The 22,703-nt window shown below is 44.1% G+C and overlaps 2 protein-coding genes and 1 non-coding gene across 7 annotated transcripts; 2 read left to right on the top strand and 1 right to left on the bottom strand.

The window, feature by feature from the left end:
• The first annotated feature begins 1,475 nt into the window (after positions 1–1,475).
• Trnap-agg lies at positions 1,476–1,547 on the top strand. Its single transcript has one exon. It is a non-coding gene; the product is annotated as a tRNA-Pro (tRNA).
• A 2,432-nt stretch (positions 1,548–3,979) lies between these two features.
• LOC105458463 (uncharacterized peptidase C1-like protein F26E4.3) lies at positions 3,980–19,902 on the top strand. 5 transcript variants are annotated; one of them, XM_011703777.1, is made up of 8 exons: positions 3,980–4,307; positions 16,373–16,689; positions 16,927–16,990; positions 17,081–17,279; positions 17,875–18,170; positions 18,494–18,693; positions 18,842–19,014; positions 19,240–19,902. In XM_011703777.1, exons 2-8 carry the CDS (start codon positions 16,374–16,376, stop codon positions 19,357–19,359), a joined length of 1,368 nt encoding a protein of 455 aa, XP_011702079.1. In that variant the 5' UTR covers positions 3,980–4,307; position 16,373; the 3' UTR covers positions 19,360–19,902. The 5 variants fall into 5 exon arrangements, with proteins under 5 accessions (XP_011702079.1, XP_011702080.1, XP_011702081.1 ...); XM_011703778.1 differs by lacking the exon at positions 3,980–4,307 and adding an exon at positions 14,910–15,015; XM_011703779.1 differs by lacking the exon at positions 3,980–4,307 and adding an exon at positions 15,068–15,435.
• Positions 19,672–22,527, bottom strand: LOC105458464. Its single transcript, XM_011703783.1, has 4 exons — positions 22,203–22,527; positions 21,554–21,735; positions 20,867–21,235; positions 19,672–20,583 (listed from the first exon to the last, which is right to left on the bottom strand). The coding sequence occupies exons 1-4, from the start codon at positions 22,525–22,527 to the stop codon at positions 20,350–20,352; spliced, it is 1,110 nt and encodes a 369-aa protein (XP_011702085.1). The 3' UTR covers positions 19,672–20,349.
• Positions 22,528–22,703: the final 176 nt, after the last annotated feature.

Below are 22,703 nucleotides of genomic sequence, written 5' to 3'. Positions count from 1 at the left end.
CCACTGCCCCCTCTCGTCGCTGTGTGCGACCCACATTTTCAGGGGCTTTAAATTAACTTGCAACACGTCCGCGCCGGCGAAAAGAAGACGCGATGCGACCCGTCGGACCAGCGTACGATCTATTTGTGAGATTGGAAATATATGAACGCGCGCGCGGCAAGAGAGAACGCGCGCCCCGCTATATACAAGCCGCCGCTTGTCGTTCCGAAACGAGGTGTAACATAATCAAAGTGAAATATGGATACGCGCGTTAAACAAACGACTGACCGAGAGGAAATGAGAGAATTTCAAAGTCGCGTTGAAAACGCGGAGAGAAATATACGTAACGCCGACGCGAGTAAAAAAAAAAGGAGGAGCGAGATCGCTCGCTTTCAGCCCGATCGCAATCGAGTTTTGACAGGTGCTCTCTCTAAGCTCCAGCACGTGGAAACGTACGAAACGTGGAAAGATGATGCTCCATATGATATAACCGACATCCTTAATACGATCTAGTTTCTTTTTGTAAATCTATCGACTTCGGTAACAAAGCGTTTCGATTTCAGTGCCATTCTTCGTCGATTTTCCCTATTACTTTTTATTTCCGCCAGACGAATTGCAAAGGTTGTCAAACAAACCGGAGGGAGTATACATTTCATTGAAATCGATTCGATTGTTATTTCAGTTTTCGGTAATTACAGCGCATTCAATAATGCAGCGATTTGATACCAACTTTTGCTCATGTACGTTTCCTGTTAACCCAACTCGTTACTCGGTGTCGATCAGTTTGGCTTTCGAGATGCTCGTTCCTGGCAGGCGTGGAAAATTCAACTTGTCGAAGTTACACATCAGTTTCGACGCCCACACGGTGTTTATTGCGTTGCGCAATTTTTTCGCGAACGTTTTAACTTCTCGATTACACTGCGCGAATGACGGCGGAAACAAAATTCCGACGCGCAAACTACGGCTGTATGTTATTATAAGTGAATCAAACGGGCGTTTTTTTTTTTTTTTTCGGAGATGAGTTTTCCGGACTAAAATAACAGAAGGCGGGAAAAAAGTCGCCGCAAGAATGCGCAATTAATGCTAATGCAACTATTGTATATATAGAGACGCGGAACAGGAATCGCCGCCGCGGTAGCTCTCGGCGATCCTTTCGATTGGCGAGAGAGAATTCCGTCGATCTTATCGATCTTATCTGTCAATTTTATCTCGTTATGTAATCAGCGGGAGCCAAGAGGCCGACGTGCACTTTATACGTCGATCGGAAACTAATCGCTAATTATATTAGGATTGGCAAAGCAAAATAACACGGATATCGCCGTTACTTTTTTCTCGACACGCGAAATAAAATCATGCCCGCCTGATCAATGCAACGAGACGATTAGCGACGCCTAACGAACGACGCGTGGAAGATCATACGTTCCGAATAACAGAATTCGAATGGAGCACAAGGTGTTCGTTGATATACGCTCCGGAGAAAGGACCTCGCAAGAAGCGGCTCGTTGGTCTAGGGGTATGATTCTCGCTTAGGGTGCGAGAGGTCCCGGGTTCAAATCCCGGACGAGCCCGTTTTTTTTTTAAATCTTTTTTTCCTTTTCACCCACGTGTGGATTACTGTCCGAAATTCCACGTGACGCGTCTACGATTTTTTTTTCTTCGTCTATGCGATAATTCGAATAATAAATGTTTCTGGAACCTCCTCTCTAGTTCACGTGTAAATGATACAGTCGAAAGATCGATGCCTGCAAACGCGTTTCATACAGAGATTCCATTATTTTTAGAAATTCCTGCACAGCGAGGAGTCTTATAGAATGGTCGCAACCGTCGATTCTTCATCAAATCGCATCATTAGCGATCGCAATTTCCGCATAGATTAACATCTTCCTTCTTCTCACCCAACGTCGTTCCGAAACAATGATGAATAATTAAAGCCAGACAGTCAGTCGTTATAAATAGCGTTGCTCGCATTTTCATCAGTTTTAACCGGCGACGATGCGCGATCGCGATATTAATTAATTTCCAATCGCAAATTGCGGCACGCATTATCACCAGCGTTCGATGGATTCGGCTCCGATCTCTCGCGCGTTGATCGAGAAGTCATTGCGAGTCGTCTTTCGAAAGAGCCGCGAATTTACATTTTACGGGTCGATTTAACGCGATCGATTCGCGCTCAATCGGGTTTATTTACATATGCGCCGTTTGTCTGCATTTTCGGGGAACTCGTCGTCGTCAATTGGGCTGCCAGGCGAAGCGTTATCCGGCGCGGGTTATCGTAATCATTCGTCGACAACCACATATAAATTCGATAAGCGGATATTTCGCGCGTCGCGGTTTTACGAGCGCGCGATTCGGAATGCGCGCGCTCGTATATTCAAGGCGAAAAATCGTCTTTAAATATTTTGAACTTCGAAATTAGATCGCGCGAATAAGAGCGAGGCGAGGGCGCGAAAACAACCTACCGACGTTGCCTTTTTTTCCCCTCGAGCGAGCGATATTCTGCAATTTGCTTGAAAAAGCGTCCGCTTTATATTTAGAGATGTTTGCTCGCGAACGTCATTGTTATCAGCGCCGGGTATCAACATTTCAGTCTGCGCGAATCTGTGCATAATCATAATACGATAACAAATCGCGATCTGCATCGTTCGCGTCTTCTTGTCTTCGCCATCCGCGTCCGTTTACTTTACTCGCGCTTCGTTCAGGTTCGAACGAAAGAAAAAAATTGGAGATGACTGGATGTAAAAATACTGCGTTATCGGAATACGATAGCCTTGCAGTAACGCGCGACTGCAGTCTTCGTCCAAGAAGACTCCCATTCGTCTCAAAAGACTCGCCTAAAAAGACTCCACGCTCGCTCGGTTTTCGCGCGAGGACGTGCTCATTTTCGCGAGGCATTCCGTTATCAAGGCATCGCGCCGGTATACTCTTGCCGTTCTTGCGCGATGATATCGCCCTCCCGGGATAGCTCAGTTCGCCGGTGCGGCGCCTTTTCGCGGAAACGCGGACGCGGGCGGCCTTTCGGCGTCCGCATCGTAAAGTTTATCCTCCGTGAATAATCGCCGTGGCTTCGCGCGCGTCCCGACAATGACGAATCCCGGTCGGAAGTGCGCTGGCTTCGGAAGATCCAGTTGGCAAAAATGAAACCGATATAAGTATAGATTTCAGCGTACGCCCGTGCGTTACTCGCCAACCTTGGTCGGACCGGCGCTCCAGATACCTAAGCAGTTCGGTCAGACCTTTTTCTCCGATTGGTCCCGAGTGCAATTTCGACGAGCGATCTCTTATTATCAAAATCGAATACGCGTGTCTGTCGACAGAGAGAGGAAGAGACAGGGAGACGATAGAGAGATTGACCTCCCATTTCGAATCAAGTACGCTCGCCAAGTGAGTTCAACAATCGCGGATACTTGATACTGTTAATTATACACGTGCTCCTAAAAAGCGGGATTAGCGCCAGGAAAGATCGGCGTCTTCGTACAGAAGTGCCTGATACCGAAGGGTCGCTTGTTGGTTCTAGAAATAGGCTCGGATAGCCGGATGACCCATAGGGCTGGCGCATTCGAGAGGCTTGGGCAACCGGCTTCTCGAAAATCTTACGGCGCCTCCGAGATAAACATCACGATCATTTTTTAATTTTATTTTTATGACGATCATCGCTGACTCGTCGCGCTGAAAAAAATACCGAGAAATACCGCCTTCGTCCTTCGCCGATCTCGTCGCGGTTTCCCGCGCGCGGTACTCTCGCGATCTTTGCGGCTGCGACCGCACGCATACCGTTCGCGGGTTCGCCTCACCGCCTTCGGCGTCCCGTCATCGTCCGCGCCTCCGTCATCCGATGACGGGGAACGACGGAAGAAGACGCGCCGCGGCAAGGAGAGATCCGGTGGGTGGTGGACCATGCCGATCGTGTCTCACGCATGTCGCTCGGCCGTGCCGCCTTGCTCTCTCCGCTCCTCCGCGTGGCGGTTCGAACCGAATTGTGATACCGAGACTTAGTTTAGCTTGCGTTTACCTCTCGTCTCCGCGGGTCAGTTAGGCTCGCGCTTTCGAGCCGCCAGCACCGGCTGTGTTCTCTCTTTCTCTCTCTCCCGTGATCGTCCTCGATCGCGAGCCGATTCCACGCCTCAGCGAGGTCCCAACCGAGACCTTTCCCGCCGATTTCCTCTGTCGATTATAAATAATTTTTTTTTTAATTCGGTTTTTCTTCTTTCTTCTGTCTTCACTCGTCACAATCGCGCAGTCGTTCCCGGCCGCACGAGGCACATGCGAACCGACAGTCATCGAAGAAGATAGTCCTCGATTTGGACCAGACTGAGTCTCGCCGTTCTCGAGTAAGTGGTGTAAACTGCTGAATAGTGCCGTAAAATGCGCACGATCTATTTTTTTTTTTCTTCCATTTTCCCGAGACCGAGCGCGATTGTGATAAGTGAGAGAACGCTCGAATTTGTCGAAGTTGTGTAAATAACTGTCAACTGGTTTCACGAGTTACGTAGAAATAGAAACCGTCAAGTTAGAAATTATTACGATATTGTAGAAATATTATATACAAATAATAATTTTTCTGTTAAGATCCTCAACGTAAAAAATTTAATCCATAGTTAAAGCCATATTTTGTAAATGTCTAAAATTAAATCTATTATGACACGTGACTGATGAATCGTTATTATCAGACAAATTGATAATAAATGAGTTCTAAGATAATGCTAATTGCATTTCTCTCTCACTTTCATTCACGGTCGCCAGTTTTATCTTTCTCTCTTTCTGTCTCTTGTTCTCTCATGACTGATGAATAGAGATCTGAATTTGAATACCTATCTTATCAAATCGCTATCAGGCTTCTGACATTCGTCGTGACCGGATGCCATTCGTCAATAATACGTCGCGAAAGAAACGAAAGGAATGCGAATAACACTTTACTTTTTTTTTCACTTTCTTTTGCAAAAATGTTCGTGACTTACAAAAACACAAAATTGATCGTGTATATACGTGCGTTTGCCTATATTTCAAACGTATTATTTATATGAAAATAATTGAGAAAATACGGGAAAATATATATGAAATTTTATTTCGCTATTAATTGTAATAAATTCTTGTCTGTAATTCTCGCATTATTCGCGTTTTCTAAAAATACCGGGAACAAAACGTAATTACATCTTTGCTTAAAAATTTTTATTTTGATATATATTTTCGTATTATTCGCATTATCTAAAAATACCAGAAATAAAATATACAATTATAACATTTATGACTTTTGAAACTTTTAATTAACAAGTATAATTTTAAAGTTTGAGCAGAATTCGGATTTTTTAATGTTAACGATCGGACTTAAATCCGCACACCAACGCAGATCTTAATACACTCACATTTAGACAATCGAACACTTTCGTTCGATCGAACGTTTCGCAGTGCGTTCATTCGGTTTAACGGAAAAAAAATTGATAGAGATTGACCGTTCCTAGAATCGCTTGATCTTGATGATGAAGTCAGCGACGAGGAAAGAAAAATGCAGGGTACGCATGTACGTATATAGGCGGAATTATCCGCCGGCGAACTTGTGACAAGTGTGAACGCGCGAGTTTGATATCCCGATGTCGCGACCTGCACGATCGGAATACCATGGCCACTTAAATAGCGATTTATCTGTCCGTTATCGGTCTAATCCGCAAATTGTCAATGTATAAATCCGGAGTAGGCGACGCTTCGATCCGTTGCGATAAAGAGATCAACAAGCAGAAATCGAATAGATTCTTGTTTATCCTTGACATCTTCAGATTGATTTTCGCTGCAATAAGACCAATTGGAAATCAAGATTCTCTCAGCAACGTTTTATTTTTTTTTTTTATAACGGTGCGCTTGGTGCTCGCATTATCTCTGCGAGCCGTGAAGAAAGCCTCATCAAGTCGCACTCTTAGCACAGCCGAGCAATTTATATCGCGCTTGTAACTCTATGCAACGGGTATCGTGCGGCGATTAAGACGAAGAGAGGCGCGCGTTTGCGCTTTGCGCGATAAGCACGTGAAACGAAAAAAGAAAAGAATAAAATAAAACGAGGAGTAAATAATCAGCGCCGAAAGTCTCGTTCGCCGAAGAGAGGTGCAAGAATTCAAGAATTTCACACTGAGAAATACATATATTTCTTTGAAATTCGCGCACGCGTGCCTGCCTCTCAAACTTCATTACTCTAATATGACAAGTCGCAGCCTTGTGGCGCCGATTGCTCGTATATATGGTAATATTGCAACTTTCATCGGTGCTGCAGCATGTTAATAGCGTTGACTTCTCCGTACGTAGCAGATAAATTGTAACCAGCTTGCGGAGCTGTAAGTCATACGAGGCTGCGATGAACGACGACGGCAGCGGGAAGACATTAGCGCAAAGCGCGTAATTCGTCCTTGCGAAACGCTACGAAAGCCTCGAACTTAATTTTAATTCAGATCATGGATTCTTTGACAGACAAAAGATCGATTTTCTGGCAAAATTTTGAAGAAGGTGATTTTTGACAGACCATTATTTGCTAGCAATAATATATACACATTACACATAAATATATTTTTCTCGCGATACTTTCGATCGCTTCCAGAAGTTGCGGCGACGACAAATGAAGCCCCTAGGCTTCGCGAAATAAGAGTTTTGAGATACGATCTCATTGTTCCTTATCTACGGACACTCGATGTGGAATGTCACCTTGGTGAAGTGGAGCGTATCACAGGCATATTTCAAATATTCCTTGGCGCCCGGATCCCTGTGAACGTGTAATGTGAGTGGACTTATCTCGCGCGATAAACTCGAAAGTTTTTTAAAATGTTTTGAAAATCAACATTCTATCTGCGCTTATCTACATTTCGCCATCTTGGTAAAAGTGTACACCCGGCGCGTGGTGTTTCGCAAAACTTTTACAAATATATCTTCCAACAAACTAATGAAACGGAATTACCAAAGCGTTTATTTCACGGAAGAAATTCCATTTCGACAGTGGCTGAGGAATAAATCAGCTTGATTACAGTCATAAAATTTTTTCTGCAATAATTCTTTCACTTGAGATAATAAACAGATGAAAAATCGTACTCTATAATATCTTTTATATTTTTTTCTTCAAAATCGCGGAGTAATATACGCTTCCAGGCTCAATATTAATTCGCAAGCTATGCCTCTCGTTGACTTTGTCTGTCGTTGCACGCGCCGCGTCGACAGTGGCAAAAATTTACGGGCGCAATTAAAGCCCCCACGGAGATGCCGTTGCATCATCAAAACAAAACGGCGCGACTTGTAAGAAGTCCCATCCGAACGACTCCGTTCTACTTCGAGAGAGTAGCCGAGCGTATTAATAATCTTCTCCCGACGCGCGTCGCGACGGAAAGTAAACATCTTTTGATGGACGGACTGCGGCGCGCGGATAAATCCCGCGCTAATCCCGCGTTAATGAAAAGGCGCCCGGTTATCAAGCGGCGCGAGAGATGTGGGTCAGGCTTCGACTCGGAGGTAAAATACTATTAACATTATCGCGACGCGCTTATCGAGAAACGTCGCGGCGTTTCTGACAGTTCGGTGGAGCCCGATTAATCGCGACGCGCGACGCGTCGCGATCTGACAACGAGAGATTTCTCGCTCGTGCACATTTCACGGAGATTTCGTCGGAATGTTAATAAGAAGTAGACGAAAATTGAATACCGAGAGACGTGTTTCGTTAAACGCGTTTCGCCAAAAGCATCTGTTAATCTGCTTGGAACGGGGAGAGGAGGGGGGTCTGATTATTTCAGAATAGAACACGCGCGACACACGTCAGTTTCATAATCACGTATGCGTCAACCGCTACGACTACGTAATCCCCGAGACAAGACGCCGTTCGCATGTAATTCACTTCTCGGGGAGAGAGAGAGAGAGATCGGTATCGCGATACCGGCGGCAAAGTGCGGTGCCAGGCGTGTCCGCAATTTGCTGATAGTCATCAGCTGGCACGCAAACGAGTGTTCCGCGATGCTGATTGAATGATCATCGCGTGTCGTTACGGACTTACGATCGCGACGACAACGCGAGCACGAGCCGTTATAATGCGTTAGTATAAGATTTCGGTATCGCGGAAACTGATCTGGCTGGAGCATGTGACAAACACACGCGGAATTTTATTAATAAGCGGGAATTTTCTCAAAATGACGTAGCCAGTCTTCGTGGCACGTGGCGGGATAGATATCCGCTTAATAATGAAATCAAAGACGGAGCATGCATTGTCATCGCTATATTTACTTGCGGCGTATGCAGCTCTGGCATTTGATTGTCGATCATATAGTTTGCGTTTTTAAACTGTAATTCCTGTCACAGCGGAGTAACACGAGCTCCAATGAAACTATGTGTTTCATTTCACGTTATCACAATTTTTTTATTCGCACGCGACAAACACACACGCACACGTACAAATCCCTATATATATATATATAGATCTCGTAAGGGAAGAAAAATAATTTTTATTCCGTCAGTATATAGTGAGACGCGCGTGTTAACAGTTAATAGAGCTAAAAGCGTTTATCTAACATAGGATAGAGCTAGGCCATCATCATAAACGCGCAGATTGTACTGACACGTACTCGGCGAGATCGATATACTTCATTGCTGTAAATTAACTGAACGCGCTTATTGCGACTTACCGTTATCATAGGCGCCGCCATTGAACGGCTGTTGGGGAACGGCTGTTAATCGCGTCCAATAAATCAGTTTACGATGTTAGAGAGGCGTTGATAAATGTACGCGCGGGATGAGATGCGTGTCAGACACGTGATTTGGACGCGCTCTTGGGGTTAATCGCGTTCTCTAAAATTGCGCCTAAAATACTGAATCATTAACACGATAATGTTAATGAAACTTTTACTACGATTAAGGTTTAATTACTAATTAAATTAGCATTATTTAATTATCAGTTAATTTAGCATTGTTTCGACACATTCGAAATTGGGACGACAAACGCGGAGGGAATCGTCTCTCGACGATGATAAATTCACTCAAATCGATCAAATGACGTGTGTGTGTATCACGTAAGTTGCATGCTATTCGAGAATGAATGCTTTTCTCCGAGGAATGTGAACGTAAACAACCTATAACACCGCGGAATTTGGGGCAGCAGCGCGCATCCATCCTGTCCTTCGACTTGATATGACGTACACGCTATTTTTAGTATTAACAATTTGTAGGGCCGCGAATAACCGCGGCGCGCCGTGCACAGTAAACACAATTTAAAAAAAGCGGGGAGTGAAATTTATTTTACAACGTTAAAAAGAGGAGCGAGCAAAAGAAGCTCCAACGGGCCGTTTATATAAAGCCTAAAACGCGCGAAAAGGAAAACAACTAGTAATAAACTAGATTGGTATTAATGTAACTTGATTTGTTTCTTGACTTTAACACTGAAAATATCTCTACACGCAGAAAACTATGTTTAAAAAAATAAACTGTACTATAAGATAAAATTAAAAATATTTTTAAAAATTCATAATTATGTATATTTCTTGAAAAATTGGCGACGTAATGCGTAATTTGCTCGTAAAATTCCAATCGAGACCTCGCTGAGACCGATTGGTCGTAACGTCGGCGGTAAATCCTTGAATCGGGGAAAAAAAAACGATGACAGACGGAATTACGCGCGGGATACAATAACGGGGTGTAAAACGTTCGCGCGTCAATTATCATAGGCAGTCGCGCAATTCCGTCGTGTCACGTACATGCGTGACATTTATCGCTCCGTCGTTTCTCGTTGTTCCAACGTGAGACACACAGGTAGCGTGAATCGGGTGGCACGCGTCTCGGCGTTGGCGCAAGAGCGTTGGAGCTTTCGAGCGATCGCTTCGGATTCTCTATTTGAGAGCGATGACCATTTCGCGTGAGTTGAAAGCTCTCTCTCATGCAGAAATGCGCATCTTTAAAGAGGCGCTGCTGAACATTGCAAGCTAATAATAAACCCATCCGTACCGCTGGCGATAATTGCTTTGTCTGTAAATCTGCAGGATTGTTTTTCGTACGGTACATGTCTGAGATGGAAAAAGAAAGATCTGAGAGCGATTTTTTTTCCAAGAAGGAGATCGGGGAGGACGCGAGAATCCCGTGGTCGCGTTGATCCAAGCCAACCGGGCGCTACAGTTGTTATTTGCCTTTGAGCTTACTCCACGTCGAGAATGGGCACAAAGAAAGAATGCGTCTCACGTAAAATCGCCGTCATAAAGAAAGAAAAACGTAGAGCAAAGACGCGAATCGCGGGAGGATCTTTTAATTCCGATACGTTCTCCTCTCTCCGTACACCGCTTTTCATACGGTCCATAAAAATAAGCAGAGGCAGAATATAAAGCAGGGGCTCTATACGTCGGCCCCGTTTATTTTTCCAATATCCAACGGAGCGAAATGCCCGAACGCATTCAGAAATATCTACGCGAAAGAAAGAAGCGGAGGGTCCGTGGCTCACTTCAATCTCTTCCCTCGGGAGGACGATTTCTCTCGAAATACATCTCTGCAATCAGCGTGGAAATAAATGCACAAATGGGGCTGTCTCGTCCATTGAAAGAAATTTTCGACGGTATTTAGAAGCAATTAAGTAGAGGAAATAATTAAAATTAATTTTCTCGAATTTTTGTGAAATCGAAATCCCGATTGAAAAGAATGAAAAATGAGGAGAGTACCAATGCGTAACTTTTCCCGTGGAAGACAGCGCCCAGTCTTCTCCGCGAAAGAGGATGATCCGCGCGAAAGTTTACGCGTACCGATTCTGTACGCCGATCGTATACGTTGACGCGAGCATTGATATCGTGTTATGTCATTGCGTTTAACGGCACGCCGCTTGACAGTCAGCCTTCTGCCAGGGATTACAGAATGCGCTCCGCCTTATGAATGTATGCAAACGTCGTCGTCGTCGTCGTTGTCGTTGTCGAGCTGTTTAGCATATGCGAACGCTCGAGAAATTTCGAAATTTGACCCTTTTAACAAAATTTAGCTTCAATATTGAAGTTTTCTGAATTTTATTTCAACAAAATTTTACTAAAAAATCGATTGCAGTTTCTTCGACAGATGTTCGAGGAATAAATGAATAAAAGTATATAAATTATAATAAGAGAAATTTATCAGATAAATGTGTAGCGTATAAGGAAGATTCGATTATTGAACGTCGAGGATCCAAAAGGGAGAATCAGAAACCGACTGATTTATCTATCTACAAGTTTCTCGTACGAAATCTGCACACTCGTCAGAAGCCTGGCGAACGGCAGATTCTTCTTTCCGGGGAAGGAGAGGACTCGCAGATTCGCGAGAGTAATAATTCGAAGGACAATCTCGGTTGACATATAATCCATAGAACGCGCGCAATGCAAGCGTTGCATCGGCCGCTGATGAATCATGCGGTCGATTCGATGACGGGCGGATGATGTGCGCTACGAAAAAAAAAAAATGGAAAATCCCACGCGGAACTCGCGGAAGTGATATCCACGACGACTTCCCGACGTGAAGAAATATCGCTCGGTGAAAGACGCGATTAATTCATTTCTATCCGATGGCGTGGCACGAACGAGCGCGCGAGCGAGTTGACGCGATGCCCGTGGAATTTAATCTATAATTATGATGTAAAGACCGCTCTCTCTCTCTCCCTTTTTCTCTCTGGCCGGCTAATCGGAGACGCGCGTTGCATTTAATCACGGAGGCTGCGTCACTCGCACCCGCCACGCGCGGCTGCTGATCTCACTCGTCATCATGCTGCCTCTTCGATCGGGGAGCGATCGCTATATCGTGAGTGATACAAGCGTGATGAATGAAAACTTTACGATTTTTTTATGGCGCATATTTTAGCATCGTAAATAAACGATTCGTTTTAATACATTGATTCTGTCACTGTTATACAATTAGGTAATTTTGTTTCTGGCACCATTTTTATGTCAGCATGCTATTTTAAAATATGCTACTTAATTATATTTGTTCTTCATCAAAACTCACAATGAAATTTTTATTTCCCTCTTCAAAATACTGGCTAGCTGGATGGCTGACGTCCTATAGATCACTCACTATGAGTTACCTCATGTTCGGTAGTCAACTAACTAATAAATAGAATAGCTTGTGACGGAGGAAACTCTCTTCTTTAAATTTGACCGACTTCAAAATCGAAAAGTCGGTCACGATAATAAAGCGCAGCGATAAAGGTTGCATAGCTTTCCGTCGACGGTATTCATCGAGCAATCTCGGATCTGACGTCACGCAAAACGCGATTAATCGATACGCGACAACTGTATACTAACGGTAATGCTCCTCCACTTTTGACTAAAAGCTTTCGTGGCCAGCCGATGATATTGCGAATCTTTTCATTGACAGATACGTTTAGGTTTTTCTATGTACCGCAACGTCTTCGAGACTGCATTGATTTTGTCAAAAATTCAAATTTTTTCACGTATTTACAGATGCGATGGATTGGTGCAGACAATCAAATTTTTTTTTGCCAAAGGAAATTATTTTTGTTGGAATACAATAAAATAAATAGAATAATTAATAACTAAAATAAAATAAAATAAAAGAATAATAAATGAAATTAATAATGACGCGAGCAGTAGAAAAGACTGCAATGCGGAAAATGGGACAATGAGTAATTACGGAAACGGTATTCCTGGAAATGACATGTGCTCCCTTATTTGCGTCTGTACCGGGCAATATTACGGTTTACGGTTCGAACTGCATTACGCGCAACTTTGACATGGAAAAGGAGGTTCGCGCAAATAATTAACGTTCGTACGGACGTTAATCTGACCGTGTAGGTGGGCAGGATCAAGTCGCGGCGGCAGCGTGTATTCGCGTGTTAATAGGGCTAAATGGGTCAAGAGCGCTTTGTTATGCGGTAATGGATGATAATAGCGCTGATAAACGGCTGGTTAATATCACACGTTACGCGAATCGCGTTGCACGCCTCATAGCTCGATTTTTGCGCACGCCAAATGATAGATGACGGGCGGTAACAAAATTGGCCGAAGAAAGAATTACGATCGGTCGGCGATACTTGGATGGTGGTCCAGGTTCCTTAAATAAATGGTAGGCTTCACAAAGTATCAGACTGATAGATAAAGTCGTTCTTTTCTTATGCAGAGTCCACATTGATAAAAAAAAAAAAACGAGCGAATTTCATAGCCGAGAAAATATATATACAATATATTCAAAAGTTTAATTGAATCGAGATTGTTTTCACTTGCGATCCAGCGATTAATCGGACATATTTCGAAGACAATTAACATAAAAAGGAGGAGACACTCTTTCTCTTGTAAGTTATAAGTTGACCCGACCCTCAGTAGAGGAATAGGTGGTAGGAATTTATGGGATGCCGAAGGAGAGAAAGAGGCAGCTAAAAATATACAATCTGTAATCTTCTCCGCGGCGAAGGGACTCTTAAATTGACTCTACTTTCAAGGCTGACTTTAAAGTGGGCTCATTGATTTGGAGGTCCTATAGAAACAGGCATGTGCCTTAACCTTGGTAACCTTAGAAATATCCCTGGAGTCACGCCAGTCCCCGAACCGGTCGGTTAAACGAACTGTCTGTCTCCGTCAGTATGTCAACTCCACTTACGTTAATTAGCATTCAGATCCCATCGTTCTTACTCGTCGGAATTGTCCGAACAAGTTCGCATTATTGTAACCAGTCTAACATTCTAGCAATTAATAAGCCTCTTGGTATCTCGCCCGGTGGTCAACGCCGCGCGGGGTGTCGTCCTGTTGCGACGAAAGCGAAAACAGCGGGGAGAACTTTCGGCGCGCTATTTCAAGTGCATCGGAATTAAACCGCTGGCCCGTCACGGTGCGTGCCAACGTCGCGTCACGCACGGCAGAGCGTGTGATGCGATCTCGCGAGAGAGCGACGTTAGTTACCTAATAACGCGTCCGGTGACTCTCGTCGGGACGGCCGTTATCGCGAGATATACATTGAATCCGCGAATGATGTAACTCTGGACCGCGTCCAGGAACCGCTCTCTGCTTCTTCTGCGAACAGATGAGCGGCCCGCGCGCGCGAAGGCCGCTCGCATTTCACTTTACGTATACGTCTTATTATCGATCGACCCGAGCTGTAAACACTTCTGCCGTTTCTCCTGCCGCTCCTCCCCAGCGAGGCCCGCGCAGCTGACCGACTTCCGTCATTACCGCTTTATCGTGCCACACTCGAATTTGCGTATCAATAAGCACTGACAGCGATAACAGCGCGGCGTGTGCAGCACGATTCTATATGAATTATTCTTTTCACGGCGCGCTCCAGACGGGCGAGCACATCAGGCTCCGCACGGGCAGAGGGATCTCAAAATGCAAATTCGAACTCCCCGAGATTCCACTCGTAGATATCGGCGATACATAAATTCGCCAAACAAAGCCCTATCGAATCCTTCCTTTTAATTCACCCATTTTTTTTATCCCTTGGGGTTTGTCTCGTCAGTGATGCATCTCGGGGTTGTTCGCCAGCGGCAAGCTCGCTTAATTCAGACTCCGTTTTTAATTAACATTCCTCCGCTGCCTGTGTCGCTCGGGGGATGTCCTTATTGTGACCTTCGTAGGGCGCGATGCTGATGTCATGGGTCAGCTGTCCCGTAGGGCGCATCTATTATTCTTTTATTCAACTCGCGGGCTCTTAACTCGAGTTTTACGATCATTCGTTTGCTCTCGTCTTTACGCTGATTAATGCTATTTGGTCTTCTCGCGCGAGGGGGGTCGAGGATCACGAGCTCTCCCTGATAATTTTTTCCTTTTTTTTATTTGGATTTGTCATTTATGGGCGAATTGCCGTTTATTGCGTCGGCGAAGACGACTCGAGGATGACACTTTGTGTGCGTCTCGCGGGAAAGAGACGGGTCAAACGAACGACCCACTTACGCGCGTTCCCGCGCGGGGACGGATTATTTGCATTAATTGCTCGTTCCTCAATGAAGGCGCTCGTCACCGTGCGCGGAGTCCGCGCGATCGGGGACACTCGACGAAAGATCCTTCGTCTAATACGCGGCACAGAAGCGGCTGCCGATGCAGTTGTCGGAAGCATGTAGAACGAGGAACACACATCGGAGTACGCATCGTTGAGTAGAATAATTTTGCGACTCATGTATTATAAAAAATGTTATACAGATTATGTAAACTCGCGAGCGCGGCGCCGCGCGTCCCCGTGCGACTCCTCGACTATATAATTTCTAATCGGTTTTTCTTTAATCTTTTAAGAAAGACTTGTTAACTTGTTTAATCAGACAGGTTGGGAAATTAAAAGTAATTGAACTTTGTTCATCAACATCATGCCTATTTTTTTTTTACGCAAAACGCTTATTTCTAAAGAATTCTGCGTATGTCTGTGTGTGCATTTGGATTCTAGCGAAGTGCATGTGCGTATTTAAATTGTATTAAGTACTATCGTCTGGAAAATCGGTATCGTTACGCAAGCGTGTGCGCCTGTCCGAACTCAGGAAGCTGAAATCATGATCCTCGTTCCAGTCTGGTAAATTCCATCAATATTATAATGCAGCCGATTCGGGTGACACTCGTTTCAGAGTTACGTGATCCGTAATAGACGATGCGTGGACCGATCGGGCGGGCAACAGATGTTAAGCTCGAAAAACCGGTTGAATCGCCGTCGACGAACGAATTGTCTTTATCTAATCATAAATTATTAAGTTTTTCGATTCATCATGTTCATCTTAATGACTCGAGATTAATTAAGCAGTTGAAATGTTACTCTTATAACTATTTTGACTATATCTTTAATCTAACTAAACAATCTTTAATAATGTTAACATAAAATTAATAAAGGGAATGATGAATATCAAAAGTTGAAACATCGCAGAATTTTTGATGGTAAAGAAACGGAAGATAAATCGTCGACTATTGTTCAAGCTATAAAACTTCCGCAGAGCTTCGTAAATATTCTCGGTCGACTTCTGGAGTACGAAAGAATTAGAAGTCAAGGAGAGAGATCGAACAATTTGTTCGATAAAATGTTATGCGCGGGGACGTTGCACAAGCCTGAAAAAAACTTCCATCATTCTCTCTAGAATGCCTCGTGACGAATCGTGCGGCATTTAAGTGGCCAACACCTTGAAGTCGTTCCAAAGCAGACGGGATGACGCGTCTCGCCGCCGGCCCCAACATTGCAAACTCTTGGCAGCGTTATTGTTGTCAATTGCCAGTTGTTACCGAACCCTACATACCGCGTGAGCACACCTGGTTACGTGTGACACTGGTGTCTCTCGCGAAGTTGCGCGAAGTTGGCGAAAGTACTGAGAAGTTTCGCGAGATTTGCAATTCGAATTAGACAAGAGTACCGCAGTCGTGAAATTAAGGCGAAGTACATAAGAGATTAAGAAGTAACTGAAAAGAATGTAAAAAGACTTTCCTTTGTGAAATTTCATTGTAAAATGAAAATTCGATCCTTTCAGAATGTGGACCGCACACTGCCAAAATTTAGTGTTCATCGCCTTTGTGTTCTTACCCTCCGTCGTGAGAGGCATCCCGGATTATTCTGGACTGCCATCGGGACCGTACTGCGCCGGGAGGTATCCCGGAGGCGGTTGCTGCCCAGGACGACGGGATGAATGCAGCGCGCCGATCCTCAAGACGCTGTGTTACTGCGACGATTTCTGTGACCGATCTCGCGAGGAGGACTGCTGTCCGGATTACTGGTATCATTGCAGAGGGATCGTGCCAAACGTCACAACGACGACCGAAGCCACCTGGCCGCCTGACGAGCTAAGGAGTGCGTATATTTGAAATATTATAAAAATGATTTAGAGATACGTAACATATAACATTTTATATATAAAGCACTAATAAATTTATGCAACGCATTTTTATAATTAAACTTACCTTGCGCATCATAGAGAAGATAAGTATCAAGTGCGCAATCGAAACTGTTCGCGGAGTTGTAATGTGACTGTTCGTACTTTTTATTATTCGCACGATAAGTTGTTCTCCAAGTCTCGTGTTGTTTCAGGATGCTTCTTCCAGGGAAGATTGTACGATTACGGGCAAACGTTAAAAGATAATTGTAACACATGGTAATATCCTCCTTACCTTTTTCTAACTGTACACAAGAACGAGCGAGAAAATTAGGCACGCGGATTCTACAAGTTCAATTTACATTGCAGCAAGTGCTCCTCGCTCGGCAAGCGCGCCGAGGTGCTCTGCGAGAAGAATCGCTGCCTGATTGAGCCGGAATTAATGGACGAGCTGAATCTGCAAGGGTCCACCCTGGGATGGCAAGCGGGCAATTATTCCGAATTCTGGGGAAGGACACTTCGCGACGGTCTGGAGCTTCGTCTGGGCACTCTCAGTCCCTCACAATCCGTGAGTACTCTCGCGAGTCGCGGCTTAAATAATCAAAAATTCTTACGCAAATCAACGTGAAATATTCATGGAGTACCGTCCCCGACGATAAATCTTCGTTATATACACCTCGATCGCATACCGCGAAATATGTATATACGTTACTTGAGACATCAATTATTCAAGGAGAGACAAATTTAAAATCCGCTATAGGAGCGGAAAGTTTTTAAACAGCGCGCGGAGTTGCACGAAACTCTATACCTCGATGAATTTCAAAGGCAACCTTGTTCTTTAATACGTGGCTGTGTGTATAGACGCGAGACCGTCTCGTAAGATTAGGTCAATTGCTTCGCTTGTGCGACCGACGTTAAAGCTAAAGTAATCTTTTTGTACTTCACCGCGGGGCCTCTATGAATAAGAAATCGCCCAAAGTCGCTCGCAGGCAGCGTCGGAGTCATACGTCCTTTAGTCCGCCGAAATGCCTCATGGAAATCGATGCCCGAGGACGCGGGTATCTTTTCCCCCGATCGTAAATGAGATCCGTCAACGTGCGCGGGAAACACGCGAAATCACAAAAAGACCCCGCTCGATTAAAGCTATACTTCCTTTCGCATAGGTGCGTAAAATGAACCCGGTGCGACGTATTTACGACCCGGACGCGCTGCCGCGGGAGTTCGACTGCAGGACGCGCTGGCCGCGCGATATATCCGGCGTCCAAGATCAAGGGTGGTGCGGCGCGTCCTGGGCCGTGTCCACGGCCGACGTCGCGACCGACAGGTACTCGATCATGAGCAAAGGCGCCGAGAACGCGGAGCTGAGCGCCCAGCATCTGCTCTCTTGCAACAACAGGGGACAACAAGGCTGCAGAGGCGGCTACCTCGACCGCGCTTGGCTCTTCATGAGAAAATTCGGGTACGTTCCTCTATAATTTGATTTGCTATAAAATTCACTTTAACAAAAAAACGATATTCTGAGTTGTATACACAATCTTGATCGTACAGATTTAATTATTTTATATATTGACTGCAAGTTTAAAATAAAATCATTTTGACTCAACAATAAATTGGCACGTCAAGAGATCAATTCTTTAATATACATTATTATTTTATTTATGTACTGTCTAAAAGTAGACATAGACAATAAACAGGAATTCACTATCGCGCTTTATTGATGCGCGATAGTAAATTTCCGTTCGAATGCGCGTGACGTTAATATCATTAATCCTCCCGTCGTAGACTGGTGGACGAGGAGTGTTATCCTTGGACCGGTAAGAACGGTCATTGCAAGCTACGTAAGAGAAGCAACCTAAAGGCCGCCGGTTGTCAGAATCCACCGAACCCGCTGAGAACAGAATTGTACAAGGTCGGGCCGGCCTACCGCCTGGGCAACGAGACTGACATTATGCAGGAGATCCTGACCTCTGGACCCGTGCAAGGTATACGCCGCTGTAACTCAGACGGTCGCTCGTTAATCGAGATCCTAAAATACGTATTGACATTTGGAATCCGTTATGTCCCGCAAACGGAGACACAAATGTTGCACGTTAAGAGGATATTAATGAAGTAACATCCGTCTTTTTGCAGCTACCATGAGAGTCTACCAGGACTTCTTCGTTTACCAGGGCGGAGTATACAGGCACTTGCAAAGCGAGTGGAAGCAAAAGGAATTGGACGATTCCGATTCCGGTTATCACTCGGTGAGAATAATCGGTTGGGGCGAGAAGAAGTCTTATCGTGGTCCACCGCTCAAGTATTGGGTAAGTTTACGCCGTATCACGTACAGCTATACGATAAGTCGACGTTCGTAACGGTCTAAAAGAGAAAAGAAAAAGTCCGAAAAGAGATTACAGTGATACAAGCTATAATTTTTTTTTTTACACGTGATCGTGGAACAGTATCGTAAAAATATCCCAAATTTGGAGACGTGTGCAGATTATTGCGATTTGAAATTACAAATAACTGAAATTTAATCACTTCCTCAGCTGGTCGTGAACTCATGGGGATACAACTGGGGCGAGAACGGGCTCTTCAAGATCCAAAGGGGAACGAACGAGTGCGAGATCGAGTCGTACGTGCTGGCGGTATGGGCCAAGACGATATAAGGAAAGAAATAAGATAAAACGAAAATTTAAAAAAAAACGAAAGAAACGAGGAAAATGCCAAAGTACTAGAATATCCGATTGTCATAATCACTATTGGTGCATTTATTGAATCTCCGTCGTCGGTCCGTCGTCGTGCGCAATGCTGCCGATTGCCATCGGGGACGATGAACGATACACACATCGATATTCGAAAGTATGTGATCCAGTGCTTCCGTACGTGCCTTATTACACGCAGGATCGGAAGGGGGGAGGGGAGGAAGAAACGGGAGGGGGACAGAGCTATTTAGAAATATTTAATATTAAGTACGTGGATCGTCGAAAAAAGAAAGTGTCGTCATTATTTTCTCATTATTTGTAGACAACAATAATCGTTTTACATATAGAAACGCGCACGCCGTTACGCACGCGTCGATAATCGATAATGCTATAGCAAAAGTCATGTCTCTCTCACACGTAACATCATCATCCATGTGTCGTGGTGACTTCGACGTGTAAGAAGTACTAAACTGCCAAGTGCTTGAAATAAATTTTGTAAGTACGTAATAGTCTCTTCTTCACTGCGTCAAATGAATGCACTATTTCTACTCGCCGAGAAAAATCTTTCGAATAATTGATTTTTTGTAATATTGCGTTTTTAAAAAAATCATTTAAACCTCTTTGTGTTTTACCTAAAAATAGACACACGTACGTTCTATGTGTGAAGAATACTCATGATGCTCCCTATAAGATAAATGGCAGTGTAATAGTGTATTGAGATGTAATAATGCTCTAATTATACTCTGATCATCGAGCTTTTTTGTACATCGAAATACTTGTGCAAGATGGACAATATAATTTTCTTCAATACTCTCGAGATCTTTTTGCTGTTGACGAAAATAAATTTATATCAAACACATTTATATGATACACGGTATTAGGCACTCGAGGGATGATTGTGCATGTTGCATCACTAACCAGAAGGAACTCTCTCTCTCACGACAACTTCACCCGTTAGACTACAACGCTTCGCCTGTTGCTCTTGCAATGGGGGCTGTACACCTCTAATTTGTCCCGCGGTGTGTTCATCGCGGAATAATCGATGGGGAACGGTATGGTGTTACCGCGAACCATGCAGGCGTCCGTCATGCCCAGGAAATGCTCCCCCGGGCCGAACGGGCCGCGGCCGAACAGGAAATTGGCGAACACTAACTGATACTGCGCCCAGCCGAGAGGATGATCTCCATTCTGAAACAAAGTTTTTTTTCTATCGTTATTAACAAATTTCGGATTAATTTCTTAAAAAGGGAAAAATAAAAAGAATTTAATAAAGAATTTTGAAAAATCTATAAGATTCTTTTATATCTCCTTTCCTTTAATCCTCTCCTCTAATCTTGCTACATTTTTATTTATTTGTTCAAATTTTCATGATTAAGGATAAAAAAATATCTATTCGATTCAGAGAAAAAATTTAGCCGCATCAAATTATTATTTTCATTACTCACAAAACTATCTTAGGAACTGAACTAACCGAAGTCATAGAGTTGTACGCGATGTCCAGGCACTTGTTTATCCTGTCGGTGTCCAGGCCAACCACGGAGCCGTAGAAGGCCGCGAGTTCCTTCTTGCTGATCATCCCACTGCCGGAGCTGTTTATGGCGAGGAAAAATACTCTGGGCATAACTTTGATCCAGAAGGGCATGTCATTGTAACTGGCGCCTTCCGTCGGTGCAACGATCTGCGCCCACCAGGATAACCAATCGTCGAGATCGATCTTTTTGTCCGACTCCGCCGGCCCCTTCTTATCCTGAAGGATCAATCCGGCGAATCCGTTCTCGATCTCCAGGAGCCTCAGATACTCCGGACCGTTCCACGACCAGTCCGCAAATCTTCTCAAACGCTTTTTTGGGGGGAAAAAAGTGTCATTTTTTAATACAGATATTGTCTCGACGATTTTGGATTTTACTATATATAGATATGCAATTATAAACTAAAAACAATAAAATTTTCTATAAAATTTCTATTTTTTTTCTGTATATACCTATCGGTTTTATTACACAAGCATCATTTTTCTAGCGCGTTATTTTAACATAGATTTCTTTTTTCTCTTTTTCTCTGGAAATATTAAAGAGACAGCAAACAAGCTGAGCTTTTTCTTCACATTACTCCTAATTTTCTCAAAATGAAAAGTTAAGTTTCTGAAAACAGAAACCGTTACCTCGGAAAGTAGTGAAAAATCCTTTCTGTTGACGTAACCATCTCTATCGTGGTCCAAGAGGTATGTAAAAAAGTGAGTGAATTTATCACGTTGAATGGGGGCTAAGGTCTCTGATCCGCCGCTTTTACTGAAGTCAAGGGCGCACAAACTGTCGTCGCTCGGAAAGCGGCTCACCCAAGTCGCTATATAAATCACGATAATTAATTAATTGTATAATTAATTTTAATTTGAATCATCAATAACCTCATTGCCGCGAGAATATGATTGCGAGCAGAAAATGATTAATAATCTGAATACATTATTTATAAATAAAGTAACTATAGACAATAATTTAATTATTTGTTAAATAACAACAGAATAAATCGACATTATTAAATAAATCAATATTCGTATACAATTTCAGCTTTTCGAGCTATGTATGTTAATGCAAAATGAGATTTGCCTTTGCTATAATATATCTCAGTATTTAATAATTTCCAACTTTATAGTTAATTTATTACAATAAACTTCTTTTTTTATATTACTCCTATAAATTTTGTCAAAGTAAAAAAAAATCAAAATTCTGAAAGCAGATTTTGTAAAAAAATATGACTGCGGATAAGCAACAATTGATAAAATTATATAGAACACTCCTCGGAGATATACTCACTCCAGACGTGCACGCTCCAGCTGGGATGTTCCAGTTCGGGGGCGGCAACGGGCGCGACGGCGAGCTCGTCGACGTGGCTGCTGGTCGTTCTCCATCTCTTCAGAAGGTCCTTGGTCCGGTCCCGCGTGCGGTCGCACGCCTGCCGCCAGTTGGTGATAAATTTGCGCGGCACCTTGAGCGCGTTGTTGTCGTCCAGGCTGATGTCCTGGCTGCCGAGCGAGCTGCGCTGACTCTTGTCCTGCTGGTCACCGCCGCCGCCGCTCGACGTGCCGTCGTTATCCGGATAGTACATCGGGTCCTTTATGCTGCCCGAGCGACTCTCCATGATGGACTACTTAGCCGGGGTGTTATGCCTAGCCGTCGCTACGTATATTTCAAAGGGGGGGACACACATATATACTCTCTCTCACTCTCCTGAAAATAATCAATTCCACCGGGCGGAGAGGTCACCAGGTCGCTCGATATTGCGACCGCGCCGTTTCGTCGCCGCGGAATCTTCCG

This window comes from Wasmannia auropunctata, unplaced genomic scaffold (genome assembly GCF_000956235.1).
Source record: "Wasmannia auropunctata unplaced genomic scaffold, wasmannia.A_1.0 LD334508.1, whole genome shotgun sequence".
Lineage (NCBI taxonomy): Eukaryota > Metazoa > Arthropoda > Insecta > Hymenoptera > Formicidae > Wasmannia > Wasmannia auropunctata.
The sequence above is the reverse complement of the archived record's forward strand: the minus strand, read 5'-3'. Positions and strand labels throughout refer to the sequence as shown.